This window comes from Tachyglossus aculeatus, chromosome 5, assembly GCF_015852505.1.
Source record: "Tachyglossus aculeatus isolate mTacAcu1 chromosome 5, mTacAcu1.pri, whole genome shotgun sequence".
Taxonomy (NCBI): Eukaryota; Metazoa; Chordata; class Mammalia; order Monotremata; family Tachyglossidae; genus Tachyglossus; species Tachyglossus aculeatus.
The window spans coordinates 36,721,247-36,739,729 of record NC_052070.1 but is presented as its reverse complement, the minus strand read 5'-3'; the positions used below and the strand labels follow the sequence as shown (position 1 = coordinate 36,739,729).

Genomic DNA, 18,483 nt, shown 5'->3' with positions numbered 1-18,483 from the left:
CTGGGATTGGAAGCCATGGGTGCTGTCAGAGGAAGGGCGCCCGTTTCTACCCCCGTTTCTGCTCACCTTTCCTTCGTGGCACTCGAGCGAGTTAGGACAACAGCAACGAATGCCTCGCCCAAGTTCTCCACGGCCCCGTGAGTACAAGTACCCTTGGAGCCCTAACGAAGAGGTAGCAGAAAAGAGATGCAAGGATAAGAGCAAGACAGCATGTTTGTATGATAACGTTTTCCCATTTACCACGGTTGGGAGCAAGCCAGCCAACGTTTTCCCATTTACCACGGATGGGCTCGCACAGACTATTTGCAGAATTCAGGCTGAAAATTGCCCCTTGCCCTAAATTATCTGGAAGCTTCATGCCAACCCTTTTGTCTGAATTATATGGACTCTAGAAACCAGAGTATCGACATCTAAGGAAACCATAGGTAAAGACAAACCCACACCATGTTATCGAGTGGGAACCAAAGTGCTAATCAGATCTCGTTCTCCAAGAAGCTCAGGTATCTCTGCTTTGGGTTTGTGCTACTTAAAGAAACCCCTTGCTTTTCACTGATTCTTCTTACGCTTGTGTTTTTGTGTTACAGTATGGAAAGAAACCTAATCTCTTCCTCTGCCCCCTCTTTTATGCTAAGCAAGGGGTACCCCAGATATCCGATGCGTTAGATCAGTTGTTCTTAGCAAATGTCCTTTGCAAAATCTCGAGAGACGCAGCACAGCCTAGTAGATCTGGGTTCTAATCCTGACTCAGCCACTTGTCTGCTGTGACACCTTGGGCAAGTCATATAACTTCTATTTTGCTAGTTACCTCATCTGTAAAATGGGGATGACTTCTGGGACATGTGGGACTATGTCCAACCTGATTAACCTGTGTTTACCTCAGTGCTTAGTATGGTGTCTAAGTGCTTAACAAATGTCATGAAAAAAGTGCACAGAGTGGCTCTAGAGCACCTGGATCTCAGCATATTTTGTCCCTGGTTTACTTTATAAGCTTCTAGAGTATTTTAGCTTTGCAGTAGAAGGTAGCGGTTCATTTTGATTTGGAAATTTAACCCTCCCTTTTCTTTGGGCTCTCTTTAGATGCTTTTTAAATAATATTAGTGTTAAAACAGGTAACCATATTTTGCTGTACTCTGCCAATGGCCATTATTAGTGTGAGGCAAAATATTGTGTGGTTCATGCTCCAGAAGTGTGGATCTGACTTAATAATTGAGGCTTTTTCAGGATTTTTGAGTGCAGTAAGGGGAATTACCGTGATTTTAATAAGTGCTGTTCAGTACCCCTTACTGCTCTGTCAGGAGGAACGCTTTCTTCCCACCTCCCAAACGAAGCAAAGTGGAGAGAGAGAATTTGGGGAGCTGTAGGGCCAGATATGGATCTGTTGGGGCCTAGGCTTTGGCCGTCTTAAAGAACCCTCACCCCATCACATCCTAGATAGAGCACTTCCTTTTTTTAACAGAGCGGTACAGCATTGTTGTTCGAAAGGCAGAATCACTCTTGATTGGGTCCTGTATATGATTCGTGTGTTGGGAAAATTAGTCAAATATTGAATAATATTATTATTTTTTTTGCACCCTCCTCCTTAGATTACCTCATAATGTGCAACGGAAACTGTAACTTAAATAGCTCGACTGGCAGACCAGCCTTGGGAATTTGATTGACTTTAGGGAATTGAGAAGGCTATCTCTCTTTTTTTTTTTTTTTCATAAGGGACCACATAAATCCACTTGGAACATTAGCGATTTCATTTGGAGTTGTCTGTTTACAGGTTTTGCCCTAATCAAAGGGTAGTAGTTATTGAGCGCCCACCTTGTGCAGAACACTGAACACTGTTTGGAAGAATACAGTAGAATGAGTAGACAGACTTCATGTTGTGTTGGAATTTATAATCCAGCAGAAACCTAACAAAATGGTGACCTGATAGGATTATTGTTCAAACTCCAGGTGTTTTGTGATCCCTCTGAGTGGGTTACTCAGCTCAACTGAGAAAATCGAGGGCATAAAATATTCCGCAATTAAAAGAAAGTCCCAAGATAAAAAAAAAAACACCCCAGAAGTTTATTGGTATCTAGTATTATGTTTAACTGGTTCGTTTTTTCCACCGGCGGGGGTCATAACGATAGCCCAGGAACTCCAACCTGTGACCTGGCAGGTCAATCTCCCTATGTCCCTTCCTCCAGTTGTGTGCTGAGCAAAAAGCCGTTTATTGTGCCAGACTCGCTGTTCCATACTTGATGGTGGCCATAGATATTTGGAAGAGCCATATATGTGATAATTGCCCTCCTTGACTCCCATGCCGGTTTTTCGAGGTCTTCCCTCCCTCTTCCCCGCTGCCTGAATGGCCCATCATGTATGCAGTACCTAGGACTCTATTTAAACCTATTTTGAACCTTTCAATATGCGTAATTTTTAGTAAAATTGTAGAAGTAATAGTATTGATTGAGCCTTTACTCTGTTCAGAGCACTGTACTAAGTGTTAGTAGAGAATACACAAGTGAGAGTTTCACACGGTTCTGTTCCTTGTGGCGCTTACAATCTAAAAGTTTGTCAGTCGTATTGATCGAGTACTGTGTGCAGAGCCCGGAACTAAACACTGGGAAGATTACACTATAACAGACACATTCCCTGCACACGATCAGCTTACCGTCTGGAAGGGGAGATGGACACTGATATAAATAAAATAAAATTACACAAGTGCTGTGGGGCTGGGAGGGGGGAATAAATAAGTTGGGAGAAGAGATGGGAGAGACACCTCAGAAGCAGTTAAATACAGCACGGATCTTAAAGACCCCAAATAGGCTCAAGGTCTCAGCAACAATGGAGGATTCCGAGAGCAAGTTGGGAATGGGGACCTAAAGGGACGGGAAGGGAGGCATAGTTACCGTGGGGCTTTTCTTGGCGGCGATGGAAGAGTCCAAGAGCAAGGGGGAAGAGCTTTTATTCCCATTCCGGTGCACACAGAGCATGCTAGGAGCTAGGTCAAGGTGGGGAAAGGTGGTGGGTACCAAAGTGCTTTTCTCAGCAGCGATGGAAAAATCCTGAGAGGGTGCATGTGCAGCTCTTATCCCCAACCTGGCCTGCAAGGAGCATGCCAGGAGAAGGGACCCTTGGTGTCTGCGGTCATCACGCTGCTTTTTTTGGTGGGTAAAAGCACCCTTCCTACTTTTTTGGTGGGTAAAAGCACCCTCCCTACGATCCCTAATTTTCCCTCTAGTAGCCCATTGTACACCTCTCATCCACGATTAGTCGAAATCGTTTGGAACCTCGTCACGAACCAGTCGCTTTTGGAGTGTGGATTCCCAGGTCGGGTTACTTAATAATAATAATAATAATAATGATGGCATTTGTTAAGCACTTACTATGTACAGAGCACTGTTCTAAGCGCTGGGGGTGGATACAAGGCGATCAATTTGTCCCACATGGGGCTCACAGTCTTAATCCCCATTTTACAGATGAGGTAACTGGGGCTCAGAGGAGTTAAGTGACTTGCCCAAGGTCACACAGCAGACATGTGGCGGAGCCGGGATTCGAACTCATGACCTCTGACTCCAAAGCCCGTGCTCTTCTCCACTGAGCCACGCTGCTCCTCTTCCTACTTGTGAACCCCGAGTTTGCTGCTTCTATCCCGTACTTCCATATATAGTGCCCCTGAAAGGCCCAGGAAGCATTTGGGGTTCAGATCATTGGGACCAGTTGCTGACATTGGGAGAGAATGCCCCCCCAAAACAGGAACAGCAAGGCTCTCCAAATCAGCAGATTCAACCAAGACTACTTAGGTACTTGATCTTTAAACAACTGACCTTCACACAACTTAAATGCTGTCAGGGCAACAATTTTTCCCTGAGTTCTTTTATATTTGAAGGTGACATTACTTGATCTTTTCCTTGAAGTTGGTACCACCAAAATGCCATATACACGCTAACCACCCGTTCTGGGAAGCAGAGTGGCCTAGCAAAAATAAGAGCTTAGTAAAGTGCTCTGTACACAGTAAGCACTCAATAAATACCATTAAATGAATAAGAGCATAAGCGCCCAGTTCTGTCACTGATCTGCTGTTTTATTTTATTTTGTTAGTATGTTTGGTTTTGTTCTCTGTCTCCCCCTTCTAGACTGTGAGCCCGCTGTTGGGTAGGGACTGTCTCTATATGTTGCCGACTTGTACTTCCCAAGCGCTTAGTACAGTGCTCTGCACACAGTAAACGCTCAATAAATACGATTGATTGATTGATTTTGGGCAACTCACGACCTCCTGGGTTCCAATCCTGGCTCTGCCACTTGGCTGCGGTGTGACCTTGGGCCAGTCCCTTAACTTCTCTGTGCCTGTTAATGTTTCTGTAATAAGGGAATAGACTGTGAGCCTCGTGTGGTACAGGAGCTGATTAGAGCGTATCTGCCCCAGTGCTTAGTGCCGTGCCCGGAACAGAGTAAGTGCTTAACAAATAGTATTGCCCCCCCACCCCCCAAAAAGGATATCTGTGCTCCCCACTTTTGAACGACATGTGGGACAGGGATTGTGTCTGATTATCTGTACAAATGCCAGATACAGTACATATCTGTATCTGTATACATATATCTGTATCTGTACTGTATCTGCCAATGTTTAGTGTAGTATAGTTTAGTATAGTGCATGGACATTTAGTACAAAGGTAATAAAGACCATAATAATTATTATTCTTTGTTTAAAGGTCACTGAGAAGGAAGAGCATTAGCTTGAGCCTCAGGGGCCATGGGTATGTTCACCAACCAGCCCCATTTGGGCTTTGGAATCAAGGGTCATGGGTTTGAATCCCAGCTCTGCCAGTTGTCAGCTGTGTGACTTTGGACAAGTCACTTCACTTCTCTGTGCTTCAGTGGCCTCATCTGTAAAATGGGGATTAAGATTGTGAGCCCCCCGTGGGACAACCTGATCTCCTTGTAACCTCCCCAGCACTTAGAACAGTGCTTTGCACATAGCGCTTAATAAATGCCATCATTATTATTATTACTACCAGTTGCATTAGTGGTGGGTTCCTTCTGCTTAAATGGACTGTGTTGTTTTGACAGCCGTGTTCATCTAGCAGAGGTCCAATTCTGAATCATGCACTTAGGATGCTGCTCTGTACATAAGTGGCCAATAAGTGCTTAGAACAGTGCTCTGCACATAGTAAGCGCTAAACAAATGCCATTAGAAAAAAAAGTACTATCGATGGGAAAAAAAAATGGGCCCATCTACTTGGTGATATTTTCTAGAGCTTGGAAACTTTAAAGCCACCGAGAAGCAGGAGTAAGCTATTCCTGCCAGAGAGGGATGGACTGACCTTAATCGACCCGAGGCTCTATCTGATCCATGGAGAGCTCGGCTTTTGGCAAAGCTGCCTTTGCCATGCCAGATGGGCAAGGAGAATGCTTGGTTAATGTTGGCCCCCTGCCTTTTTGGCACACATTATCTCTAGCGGAGAAGAGGAGAGGCATTGGTGGCTCTGATCCATTCTCATCATTCTCCTTGCCAAGGCAAGATAGGAACTAGGGAAGGAAGTTTGCCCCAGGAAATCATTTTTTTAAAAAAAAATTCCTCTGAAATGCATGCAGTGGCCATTTAATAATAATGATGGCATTTGTTAAGCGCTTATATGTGCCAAGGACTGTTCTAAGCGCTGGGGGGATACAAGGTGATCAGATTGTCCCACGTGGGGCTCACAGTCTTAATCCCCATTTTACAGGTGAGGTAACTGGGTCCCAGAGAAGTTAAGCAGCTTGCCCACAGTCACACAGCTAACAAGTGGTGGAGCTGGGATTTGAACCTATGACCTCTGGCTCCCAAGCCCGGGCTCTTTCCACTGAGCCACGCTACTTCCCTTGGGTGTAGACTTCCAGATGGAAATTCAAGACTAGAGTCCCCCAGGTCTAGAACTTCCACGTGGTGGGACTGAAGAAGATCGCTTTGTGAGTGCTGAATTAAGTGACTTCATTGTTCATGTTAAGCCTACAGTCTTTTCTCAGCCGTGGTAGTGTAAAATCTGAGCCATTTGGAAATCCAGTCGTTCAGCCTTCCTTTCATTTCAGTGTCATATTGAGCGCTTACTATGTGCAGAGCACTATATTAAGCGCTTGGGAGAGCACAATACAACAGAATTAGCAGATACGTTCCCTGCCCACAATGAAGTCTTGAGCACCCCAGGACCCTTCAGTGATTCTTACTGAAGCCCTTTGGGAGGGAGCTGGCTTCTGCACTTCTCCATAATAATAATAATGATGGCATTTATTAAGCGCTTACTATGTGCAAAGCACTGTTCTAAGCGCTCAGGAGGTTACAAGGTGATGAGGTTGTCCCACCGTGGGGCCCACAGTCCTAATCCCAATTTACAGATGAGGTAACAGGCCCAGAGAAGTTGTGACTTGCCCAGAGTCACCCAGCTGACAATTGGCTGAGCTGGGATTTGAACCCATGACCTCTGACTCCAAAGCCCAGGCTCTTTCCACTGAGCCACGCCGCTTCCCCATCACTAGGAGTGTTGTGTGCAAGCTCCAGCTTCATTCATTCATTCATTCAGTTGTATTTATTGAGCACTCACTGTGTGCAGAGCCACCGTACGATGCGCCTGGGAGAGTACAATACATTGTTGGGTAGGGATTGTCTCTCTTGTTTGCTGAATTGTACTTCCCAAGCACTTAGTACAGGTGCTGTGCACACAGTAAGTGCTCAGTAAATACGATTGAATGAATGATAAACAGGCCCATTCCCTGCCCACAGCAAGCTTAAAGTCTAATAATAATAATGATGGTATTTTTTAAGCGCTTACTATGGGACAAACTGCACTGAACACTGGGGTGGATACAAGCAAATCGGGTTGGACACAATCCCTGTCCTGCGTAGGGCACCCAGTCTTCATCCCCATTTTACAGGTGAGGTAACTGAGGCACAGTGAAGTGAATTTACTTTCCCAAGGCCACACAGCAGACAAGTGGCAGAGCCGGGAACCCATAACCTTCTGACTCCGCCATGCTGCTAGATGGGGGGAGACAGACCTCAATACAAAGAAATAAATTACAGCTATGCACACAAGTGCTGGAGAGTCATTATGAAGGTGGATCTTCATTCATTCAGTCGTATTTATTGAGCGCTTACTGTGTGCAGAGCACTGTACTAAGCGCTTGGGAAGTACAAAGCGGCAACATGTAGAGACGGTCCCTACCCAACAACGGGCTCACAGTCAAGAAGCGGGGAGACAGACAACGAAAACAAAACAAGTAGATAAGTGTCAGTACCTCACAATCTTTAAAATTAAGATTTTAAAATTCTTTAAAACTGCAATGGGATTTTGGGAATGGGACCGATTATTTCAACTGGATGGTTGGGCCAGGGATTATTTGACTGGACAACAATTCTTTTATCAGCAGCATTGAGCTTTGAGTGGGTCTGTTTTTTAAAAATGGTGTTTAATTGCTTACTGCGTACCAATCACTGTACTAAACTCCAGGGTAGATATAAACTAAGCAGAACCAGTCCATTGTGAGGTGTTTCCTCCTCGTTTGTAGTGGAGGTGTTTCAGTTAAGACAGTTCCCACCTGGGGCTCCATTAGCTCTCAGGAGGAGCTTCAAAGCTGAAAAAAATCAATTAACCGTGGCATGAGAATGCCTGCCAACCTCTGCAGTAGACCAAATGTAAGAGTAGCAGTTTCCCGTATTTTATGTGGATTATTTCTGCTTGTATTTTTCTTCTTTCATATCCCAAAGTCACCGTATGTGGGGTCACAGGGGTGTTGTTTGGGCTATAGCTACGGAAGAGGAGAACCATGTTTTGGAAAGCCTTGGAAGTGCAGTTGTTTGTCATGGTCTGAGGGCGGGGATTGAAGGAACGTTACCTGGAAACAAATCACCTATTTCCATTATAAATCTGAGTTCTCTCTATGCGGATCTGGAACTTAAACTCTGTAAAGGTCTGTGTTATGGGAAACCAGGGAAACAATGCTGTCTTTTTTTGCAATTAATCAATCATATTTAATGTGGGCTTACTGTGTGCGGAGCACCGTCCTAAGCACTTGGGAGAGTACAGTATAATAAAGTTGGTAGACACTGTTCCATGCCCACAGTGAGCTTACGGTCTAAAATATTACCCAGTGGGGAGCTTGGATTATTCTTTGTTTTTTAGAATACCGTTCCTCTCACCCCAGGGCCTGTTAGGTGGATATTCCTATACCCTGGAGTGATGTGCCGCATGGCATGTCCCTGTAGACACAAACTGGTCGAGTTGCTGTGTATTCACTGTGGGCTAATAATAATAATAATAATAATAATAATGGTATTTCTTAAGCGTTTACTATGTGTCAAGCACTGTTCTAAGCGCTGGGGAGGATACAACGTGATCAGGTTATCCCACGTGGGGCTCACAGTCTTCATCCCCATTTTACAGATGAGGTAACTGAGGCCCAGAGAAGTGACTCGCCCAAAGTCACACAGCTGACGGGTGGCGGAGCCAGGATTTGAACCCATGACCTCCGACTCCCAAGCCCGGGCTCTTTCCACTGAGCCACGCTGCTTCCCTAAACGGGGAGGTACGCTGATGACTGTCTTCAGTGGTGGCAAGCCCTTTCATTCATTCATTCAGTTGTAGTTATTGAGCGCTTACTGGGTGCAGAGCACTGTACTAAGCGCTTGGGAAGTACAAGTCGGCAGCATATAGAGACGGTCCTTACCCGACAACGGGCTCACGGTCTAGAAGGGGGACAGACAACAAAACAAAACATCATCATCAATCGTGTTTATTGAGCGCTTACTATGTGCAGAGCACTGTACTAAGCGCTTATGTCAAAATCGTCAGAACAAGTAGAATTATAGCCATAGGATAGGGAGGTAAGTGCCGTGCCGTGCAGCCGGGGAGAGTATCAAAGTGCTTAAGGGGGACACGGCCAAGAGTGCAGTTGATGCAGAAGGGTAATAAAGGGGTTAATCAGGCAAGTCTTTTGCCCCGGTGGGAGAGAGAGGTGCTTATCTGGAAGTGGGAGAGGGGCTGTTTTGGACGGACTCTTCCTCCCCCGGCCTATTGCTCAATCAATCAATCAATCAATCAATCATATTTATTGAGTGCTTACTGTGTGCAGAGCACTGTACTAAGCGCTTGGGAAGTACAAGTTGGCAACATATAGAGACAGTCCCTACCCAACAGTGGGCTGGCTCACAGTCTAGAAGGGGGAGACAGAGAACAAAACCAAACATATTACCAAAATAAAATAAATAGAATAGATATGTACAAGTAAAATAAATAAATAGAGTAATAAATATGTACAAGCATATATACAGGTGCTGTGGGGAAGGGAAGGAGGTAAGATGGGGGGGGATGGAGAGGGATGCTCAGCTATGGTGCTCTTTAGGAAATTGCCACAGTCCTCACTGTGCATGTGTAGGAATCTCATACCCTCTGAATTGCAATAGTTTTCACGGGGGCTACGTTTTTGGGGAATGCTGCATTGAGGAAAACTCACTTATAATAATAATAATAATAGTAATGTTGGTATTTGTTAAGCGCTTACTATGTGCCAAGCACTGTTCTAAATGCCGGGGAGGTTATGAGGTGATCAGGTTGTCCCACGGGGGGCTCACAATCTTAATCCTTATTTTACAGATGAGGGAACTGAAGGCCGGAGAAGTTAAGCGACTTGCCCAAGGTCACCCAGCTGACAAGCGGCGGAGGCGGGATTAGAACCCATGACCTCTGCCTCCCAAGCCCGGGCTCTTTCCGTAAAGCCACGCTGCTTCTCACTTGTACACGTGCATTGACAACAGGCATTTCTGCCAAGCGTGCATCCCATCCAAACAGTTATGCATCCTTGGAAGAACATCCCCTAATTTCCCGCAGTAGTGTTTTGTTCAAAAGATGATAGTCTAGTGAAAACGCGTGTGGTGGAAGAACTGACTATCCTTTTTTTTCCCAAACCTTCACTAAGGTCCGAAACTTCTGAGCTTAGTTGCGAAAAGGTCTTGATTGGCTGGTGATTTTTAAAAATCGACTTGCTGTAATCAATCAATCGTATTTATTGAGCGCTTACTGTGTGCAGAGCACTGTACTAAGCACTTAAACGAACCCTTGTGACTGAAATCGACTTCTTGCTGTAATGAACGAACCCTTGTGACTGCTCTTTGTTCTGGTCTATCATCAGTCGTATTTATTGAGCGCTCACTGTGTGCAGAGCGCTGTACTAAGCGCTTGGGAAGTACAAGTTGGCAACATATAGAGACGGTCCCTACCCAACAGTGGGCTCACAGTCTAAAAGGGGGAGACAGAGAACAAAACCAAACATACTAACAAAATAAAATAAAATAAAATGGTCTATTTCTGACTCCGTCAGGCTGTCAGTTTCATGGCAGAGGAAGAGCAGCCCTTAGTTGGGACTAAACTATTTGGGAATGTTGATTTTTTTTTTTTAATGGTCACTCCTTCCTGGGGGAAAAAATGAAAATGGGAAAAAAAAGATGATAGCTGTTGACTTTCATAAGACACACTCTCTATTTTGAGTTCTCTGACTTAGAAATAGAATTTCTGCTATAATGTTATTTTGTCTGATTCTATCTTCTAGACTGTGAGCCCACTGTTGGGTAGAGACTGTCTCTATATGTTGCCATCTTGGACTTCCCAAGCGCTTAGTACAGTGCTGTGCACACAGTAAGCGCTCAATAAATGCGATTGATTGATTGATTGATCTCAAAGGACCTTGTATCATGGGATAGCTGATTCAGTGAAAATGAATGGGTTAAGCTTTATGGTGTTTGGTTTGGGGTGTCACCCAGTTCCATAAATGAGAAGCAGCGTGGCTTAGTGGGTAGAGCACGGGCCTGGGAGTAAGAAGGTCATGGGTTCCAATCCCGCCTCTGCCACTTGTCTGCCGTGTGACCTTGGTGAAGTCACTTCACTTCTCTGTGCGTCAGTCACGGTGCCTGTAAAATGGGGATTGAGACTTTGAGCCCCACGCGGGACAGGGACTATATCCAACCTGATTTGTGTTTATCCCCCCAGTGCTTAGTACAGTGGCTGGCACATAGTACGCGCTTAACAAATACCATCGTATTTAGACTTCGTTTTAAGACTGTGAGCCCACTGTTGGGTAGGGACTGTCTCTATGTGATGCCAATTTGTACTTCCCAAGCGCTTAGTACAGTGCTCTGCACATAGTAAGCGCTCAATAAATATGATTGATTGATTGATCGTCATCTTTATTATTATAATGCGGTAGTTGCGTTCTTGAAGAGCCCTGTGTAAAGGAAAACTCACATTGCAGTACTCCCCCCATGCTCGACACCACGAACCTGCATGAGTGCCTGTTGTTGAGTAGGGACCGTCTCTATATGTTGCCAAGCGCTTAGTACAGTGCTCTGCAGACAGTAAGCACTCAATAAATACGATTGAATGAATGAATGAGTGCACACAGAGGTATAGTCTGAAACCTCCTGGTGCTGTGTCCAAAAAGGCTCGCTAACACAACAGTTTACACCCTTGCTACTTATTGTCATTCTACCCCATTTAATATTTAATTTAATTTAATTTAACGTTTAATATTGTCATATTAAATCCCATTACTTTGTAAAAACACCAAACCCACGAAACACTGCTCAATACAGTAAGGCAAAGCCTGGAATGGGTAGCAGTACCACACCTTGCCCAATGCCAATTCCACATCCCACATGTCGCCGTGTCTTGAGAAACAGAGTGGCTCTGAAAGAGCCCGGGCTTTAGAGTCAGAGATCATGGGTTCAAATCCCGGCTCCGCCAATTGCCAGCTGTGTGACTTTAGGCAAGTCACTTAACTTCTCTGTGCCTCAGTGACCTCGTCTGTAAAATGGGGATTAAGACTGTGAGCCCCCATGGGACAACCTGATCACCTTGTAGCCTCCCCAGCGCTTAGAACAGTGCTTTGCACATAGTAAGCGCTTAATAAATGCCATTATTATTATTATTATTATTTACCAACTCTGCACGCATCACCTTGTGTGTTTGTATATCCAGAGTAGATTTGGGTTGTGGGAAGAATGTTCCCTAAGACTTCCATGGCTTCTTCCAAATCACAAAATGGAAGCATGGGTCATTCATTAATTCAGTCATATTTATTGAGCGCTTACTGTGTGCAGAGCACTTTACTAAGCACAGAAATTCAGTTGTAATTATTCTACTGAAGTGTTTTGAAGATCTTGGTGCACCGGGGCAAGTAAAGTAGAGTAATAAGCATCATTTCCCATTTTAAAATGCTCTTTCGTTCCCTAGATCAGTCCTGGATTTGAAACCCTGAAAGTGGATATAAAAAGACCTCAGCAATGCAGACGATTAAGTGTGTTGTGGTGGGCGATGGTGCCGTCGGTAAGACTTGTCTCCTGATCTCCTATACGACAAATAAATTTCCATCGGAATATGTACCAACGGTAAGTCTTCTTCAAAAATACGGACAAATCAGATTTGGATTTCTGTAGCCTGTGGTTTAACAGGAGTTTTTTTTCTTTTAGTTGTCTTGGCTCCCTGTCCATAAAGATCCCTCAATGGGATATTAAGGTTCTTTAAAAGTCCCATCAAATTTCTGGGCAGTAATCTGTATAAATGAATTCGGGAGTCAGTGTTCTGGATGGGAGAGGGTTAATCTCGGTGTTTCAGTGGCCTTATGTTGGCAGGCTATGACACAGGAAGATGAGAGAGGGGTGGGGATTTTTGGACTGGAGAGAAAAATGGAAGTGAGTGATAAAGCGGGTGGAAATTCCAGGGAGAAGGTGTCCCTTAAAATGAGTGACAGGGAGGGTCCTGGATGGGGACTGTCCAGAACAGCAGGGGAACACAGAGTGGGAAAGACTGACCGTTCCAGGACCTGGGATTTTGATTCACACCGAGTATTAGTTCATTAGTAGACTGAGTAGGAATTTTTTTTTGTCCAAAAGCGGCTATCTGAATCTGGGGAGAAGGAACCAAGAAGGATTTGAGTTCTAGTTGCAGAGGGGAAGGCGTAATCTAGAAGGTCGAGAGCTATTTGTGGCGAGAGGAACGGGCTGTTTCAAGAACCAGGAAGCTGTAGGCGGAAGTAGTAGAGGCCACTGTCCAGGAAGTTGTTTAGGTTGAAGGGGATGGGGCACACCTAGTCGGTCGGGGTTTGTCCGTGGGAAGACATGGGTTCTCCAAGTGTGGGAGGCATTGGATTGAGATCGCGGAATTAGTCGGGCACCAGCTCCTGTTTCCAGGTCCTGGTAGCTATGGGGGCTCAAGAGAGGCACGATAGGCCCTTGGTGGGGTCTGGGCCACGTGCTGGGCAAGTACTGTTGGGTGGGGGGCTGGTGGAGTCTCTCAAGGGAGAGGGCCATGGGCTCAGATCTCAGGAGTGGAGGTGTTCCCAAGGATTCTTGAGAGAATTGTCCTGGTAAGGGAGGGTTTTGTCCCAAAGAATGAGGGAGAGAAGTTCTTGAGGGCTTGGGAGCAGTCTCTGAGGGTTGGGGAAAAGAAATCGTGAGAGGAGAGGGTACTCAGGAGAGAGAAGGAGGGATGCTTCTCAGTTAATGGTGGGTGGGTGTGTGTGTGTGTGTGTGTGTGTGTGTGTGTGTGAGAGAGAGAGAGAGAGAGAGAGAGAGAGGGAGAGAAAAGTCAGTGGAAAAAAGTCTGAGGAAAAAAAGGCTCAGTGGAAAGAGCACGGGCTTTGGAGTCAGGTCGTGGGTTCAAATCCCAGCTCCACCACTTGTCAGCTGTGTGACTTTGGGCAAGCCACTTAACTTCTCTGGGCCTCAGTAAATCCCCATCAGTAAAATGGGGATTAAGACTGTGAGCCCCACGTGGGACAGTCACCTTGTAACCTCCCCAGTGCCTAGAACAGTGCTTTGCACATAGTAAGCGCTTAATAAATGCCATTATTATTTTTATTTAAAAAAAAAACATGTTGCAGGGTGGAGGGGGATTCCAATTCCAAATATCTATGCCTCTTGTTGACCAGTGACTCCTCCCCCCACCCTGCCAAGTGTGTGCAATTGATTTTCGACCTGCTACCTTTCTGCCTTGGTCACCTGGGTAACACTTGAATTGGGGGTTTCTCTTGGTTGTTGCCAGGGAAGTTGAAGGGTTAAAGATGTAGGAAAAATGGACTGCTTGAAAACCTGCCATTTCCTAATATTTATACATGCATTGTGATTTTCAGGTATTCGACAACTATGCAGTGACGGTTATGATTGGCGGGGAGCCATACACCCTTGGATTGTTTGATACTGCAGGTGAGAACTCATAGGGCTTTTTTTATGGTATTTGTTGAGGGCTTACTATGTGCCAGGCACTGTATTAAGCGCTGGGGTAGGTACAAGTTAATTAGGTTGGACACAGTCCCTGTCCCACGTGGGACTCAGTCTTAATCCCCATTTTACGGATGAGGTCACTGAAACACAGAGAAGTGAAGTGACTTGCCCAAGATCGCACAGCAGACAAGTGGCAGAGCCGGGATTAGAACCCATGTCCGTCTGAGTCCCAGGCCCGTGCTCTCTCCACTAGGTCATGACACTTAAAATCAGTACCCAGGTTCCAGCTAAGGCAGTGACTTAATTTACCCTGTGAAGGTAGGCTGCATGTGGGGTATCAACATTATCTAAATCAGCCAGTGGTGTATACTGAGCACTTCTTGGGTGTGTGTGCAAGCGAATCCCATCTCGGGGCCTTCTGCTGGACCGTGTGCTTTGGTAATCCATTTTAAGAGTCCCTTTGCGGGAGAACTATGTAGTAGTTGCAATCTTCACAGCTTTAATTTAATAATAATAATAATAATAATAATAATAATAGTGATGGCATTTATTAAGTGCTTACGTGGGCAAAGCACTGTTCTCAGCAGTTATTAGGTTGGTGACAACTGGTGATCAGGTTGTCCCACGTGGGGCTCACAGTCTTAATCCCCATTTTACAGATGAGGTAACTGAGGCACAGAGAAGTCAAGCGACTTGCCTAAACTCACACAGCTGACAGTTGGCGGAACTGGGATTTGAACCCATGACCTTTGACTCCCAAGCCTGTGCTCTTTCTACTGAGCCACACTGCGTCTCTTTAGACTTGGTTAACATGTTGGCACTATTTTCCACAATTCAGTCTATGTATATTAAGGGCCTATTGTGTGCATATTGTGTGTACTTCCCAAGCCCTTAGTACAGCGCTCTGCACACAGTAAGCGCTCAATAAATATGATTGATTGATTGATTGCATAGCGCTATACTAAGCGCTTGGGAGAGTACCCTACAGCAGAGTTGGTAGGCAAGTTCCCTGCCCACTATGAGCTCACAGACTAGAGACAGAGTCACATTAATATAAATAATATATATATTTATATATATATATATGTGCTGCAGTGTTAAGGGTGAGGTGAATACACACAATTCCATCATTTAAAAATAATTTTATTTAGAGCTTCTCAAAATACATTTCTGGCTTTTGCATTGGTTTCCACTGATACATTTCTTTCTGAAATGGGAAAGAAAACTTTTTTTTTTTGGTTGTCAGCAGTAATTATGGCCATGGGAAGCAGAGCCCCTACACCCCATTCTCCTGCAACATGGGAAATGTGTTCTTGCAAAAACCAACATTTAGGAAACCTCAGATGGTAGCGGTCCCTACTTCTGATGCTGCACACCTTGCACTTTTGGGCACGTTGTTCTGACAGTTTTGTGCTGTATACAAACACACTTATGGTGTTGGATGAAGGATGCCCAATTCCTCAGCAGCATTTTTTTTTTTGTAAGATGGTATTTAAGTGCTTACTATGTGCAAAGCACTGTTCTAAGCACCGGGGAGGTTACAAGGTGATCAGGTTGTCCAGGGGGGCTCACAGTTTTAATCCCCATTTTACAAATGAGGTAACTGAGGTACAGAGAAGTGAAGTGACTTACCCAAAGTCACCCAGCTGACAGTTGGAAGAGCCGGGATTTGAACCCATGACATCTGATTCCAAAGCCCGTGCTCTTTCCACTGAGCCACGCTGCTTCTCACCAAAATGACTGATGGTTGAACTGAATGCCCCTTGATTTCTATTACTGAATTATTTTTGTTTCTTGTGAAAGCCAGTGAAGTGACGGAGCAGCCAGGTGACTGTTTGGAACTCAGGTATATTTATTTGGTCACTGCTCTGTTTGAGAGAACCGAGGAACTGAGTATTTCTTTTAATCCTTCCAAGGAAGGACTAGTGAATGAAAACAGCAGGGAGAAACCAAGCCTTTTCAGATTAGTAAAACAGTGTGGAATTCTTTCTAATTTATGAAGAGGATTTAGTAAAAATGCCATTTTCCTTTTGGAACAGAGGTCACCCAAGGAATTCCGACTTTTGAAGTGCCTTATAGTCTTGATGTTTTTACAGGTTTTGTCCTTTTGTGACATTGAAGGCTGAGAAACGGCATGGCCTCGTGCTTAGTACAGTGCTCTGCACACAGTAGGCACTCAATAAATACGATTGAATGAAAGAGCATGAGCCTCGAAGTCAGGGGACCTGGGTTCTAATCCTGGCTCTACCAACTGCTTGATGGGTGACCTTGGGCAAGTCCCTTAACTTCTCTGTGCCTCAGGTTCCTCATCACTCAACTTCTCGCAACCTCAGTTGCCTCATTTGTAAAATGGGGATGAAGACTGTGAGCCCCCCATGGGACAACCTGATCACCTTGTATCCCCCCAAGTGCTTAGAACAGTGCTTTGCACATAGTAAGTGCTTAACAAATGCCATTCTTCTTCTTCTTATTATTATTACTAAAATGGGGATTCAATACCTTTTCTCCCTCCTACTTAAGACTGTGAAGCCCCGACGCAGGGCAGTTCCTGTGTCCGCGACCTAATTAAACTTGTACCTACCTCAGCGCTTAGAACAGTGTTTAACACATAGTAAGTGCTTAACCAGTACCCTAAAACAAAATCGAAGGCTCACTATCACAAAGTTACACCAGGTCACACAACAGAACCATTGTGTGAATTCCATAAAAGGTTTAGTCACTTTTCTTCTTTTACAAACTTCAATCACCAGGCTATTTCAACCGATGAAAGGTGTCGTGTTTTATAAGATGTTAAGCTTTAAGGGCAATAAAGTGTTAGGGCCCACACCGTTTTGTTTCCTCTGTCATGGTCACTCTTCTCCCCTGCATTGGCCGACACCACCAAACTCATATTCAGCTCTGTTTTGGGCAGCAGTGGCTTTGTGTGTTTGAGCCCACTGTTGGGTAGGGACCATCTCTGTATGTTGCCAACTTGTACTTCCCAAGCGATTAGTACAGTGCTCTGCACACAGTAAGCGCTCAATAAATACGATTGATTGATTGAGTGAAACCCGGCCATTTGGAGGCAACCTCTAAGGCCAGGCAGATCCTAGAGAAGCAGCGTGGCTCATGGAAAGAGCCCGGGCTTTGGAGTCCGAGGTCACGGGTTCATATTCCGGCTCTGCCAATTGCCAGCTGTGTGACTTTGGGCAAGTCACTTCACTTCTCTGGGCCTCAGTCCCCTTGTCTGTAAAATGGGGATGAAGACTGTGAGCCCCCCGTGGGACAACCTGATCACCCTGTAACCTCCCCAGCGCTTAGAACAGTGCTTTGCACACAATAAATGTTGCTATTATCATTATGTCTGCTGTGTGACCTTGGGCAAGTCACTTAACTCCTCTGAGCCTGTTACCTCATCTGGAAAATGGGGATTAAGACTGTGAGCCCCACGTGGGACAACCTGATCACCTTGTATCCTCCCCAGCGCTTAGAACAGTGCTTCGCACATAGTAAGCACTTAACAAATGCCATTATTATTATTATTATAATCCTGTGCTCAGAGGAGAAATGGAGTACAGTGCTTTGCCCACAGCAGGCACTCAGTAAATACCATTGATTTGATTGAGGTGTGATCGATGTGTGTTAGCACCCGGTCTCCTGCTTCTAGTACTCTGGCAGCGAGAGATGCGTGTGCTCTCTCCCTTTTCCAGCGCTCCTGGCTTCTGGCCCAGGGAATTAGAGGTTGGGTAGCATTCCCAGATTGGTTCAAAAAGTAACTCCAGCGAAAGGAGGTCATGCAGGGAGACAGAAGTGCACGTGACTGGGGCAGGGACTGAACCCTGGGGGTTTGGAGCCCAGGAAAATTAGCACCGCGGGGGCTGCACACCCTTAAAATAGTATTAACGGTAATATTCCAGCTCCTTCTCAGAGACTTAAGTTATTGAGTTCCCAGGCCAATTCCAACAGGACCCAAATCCCTGTGTCAAGCTGTGCATTGAAACTCAAAAAGATGTATGAGCTTGCACACCTTTCACCAATTCTCCCCATATTGGTTTGGTTTTATTAAAATTTGTATTTGCCGAGGATTTTTTTTCCCCCTTTTCTGAGGCTTGGCCCAGTTGTCAGGTGTTGGTCCTTGTGCTGCTCTTGAATTTTCCTTGTATAGTTGGACACTTCACTCTACGCTTTTTGATTATTACTTGCACTGTTGTTGTTTTTCCCAGAACATATGGTTTATTGTATTATCTATAAAAAGCAGGAGGGTTTCCATGCTGGGTACGGAGGGAAAG

General features: G+C 45.1%; 1 protein-coding gene across 2 annotated transcripts in view; it reads left to right on the top strand.

Moving 5' to 3' along the window:
* Nucleotides 1–18,483, top strand: part of CDC42 (cell division cycle 42) — a 62,439-nt gene that overhangs the window by 33,807 nt on the left and 10,149 nt on the right. For both annotated transcript variants that reach the window (XM_038746263.1, XM_038746264.1), the window contains exons 2-3: nucleotides 12,228–12,382; nucleotides 14,125–14,197. In XM_038746263.1, coding sequence (XP_038602191.1) covers nucleotides 12,278–12,382; nucleotides 14,125–14,197 — 178 coding nt within the window. In that variant the 5' untranslated portion in view covers nucleotides 12,228–12,277. The remainder of the gene's footprint in view (nucleotides 1–12,227; nucleotides 12,383–14,124; nucleotides 14,198–18,483) is intronic.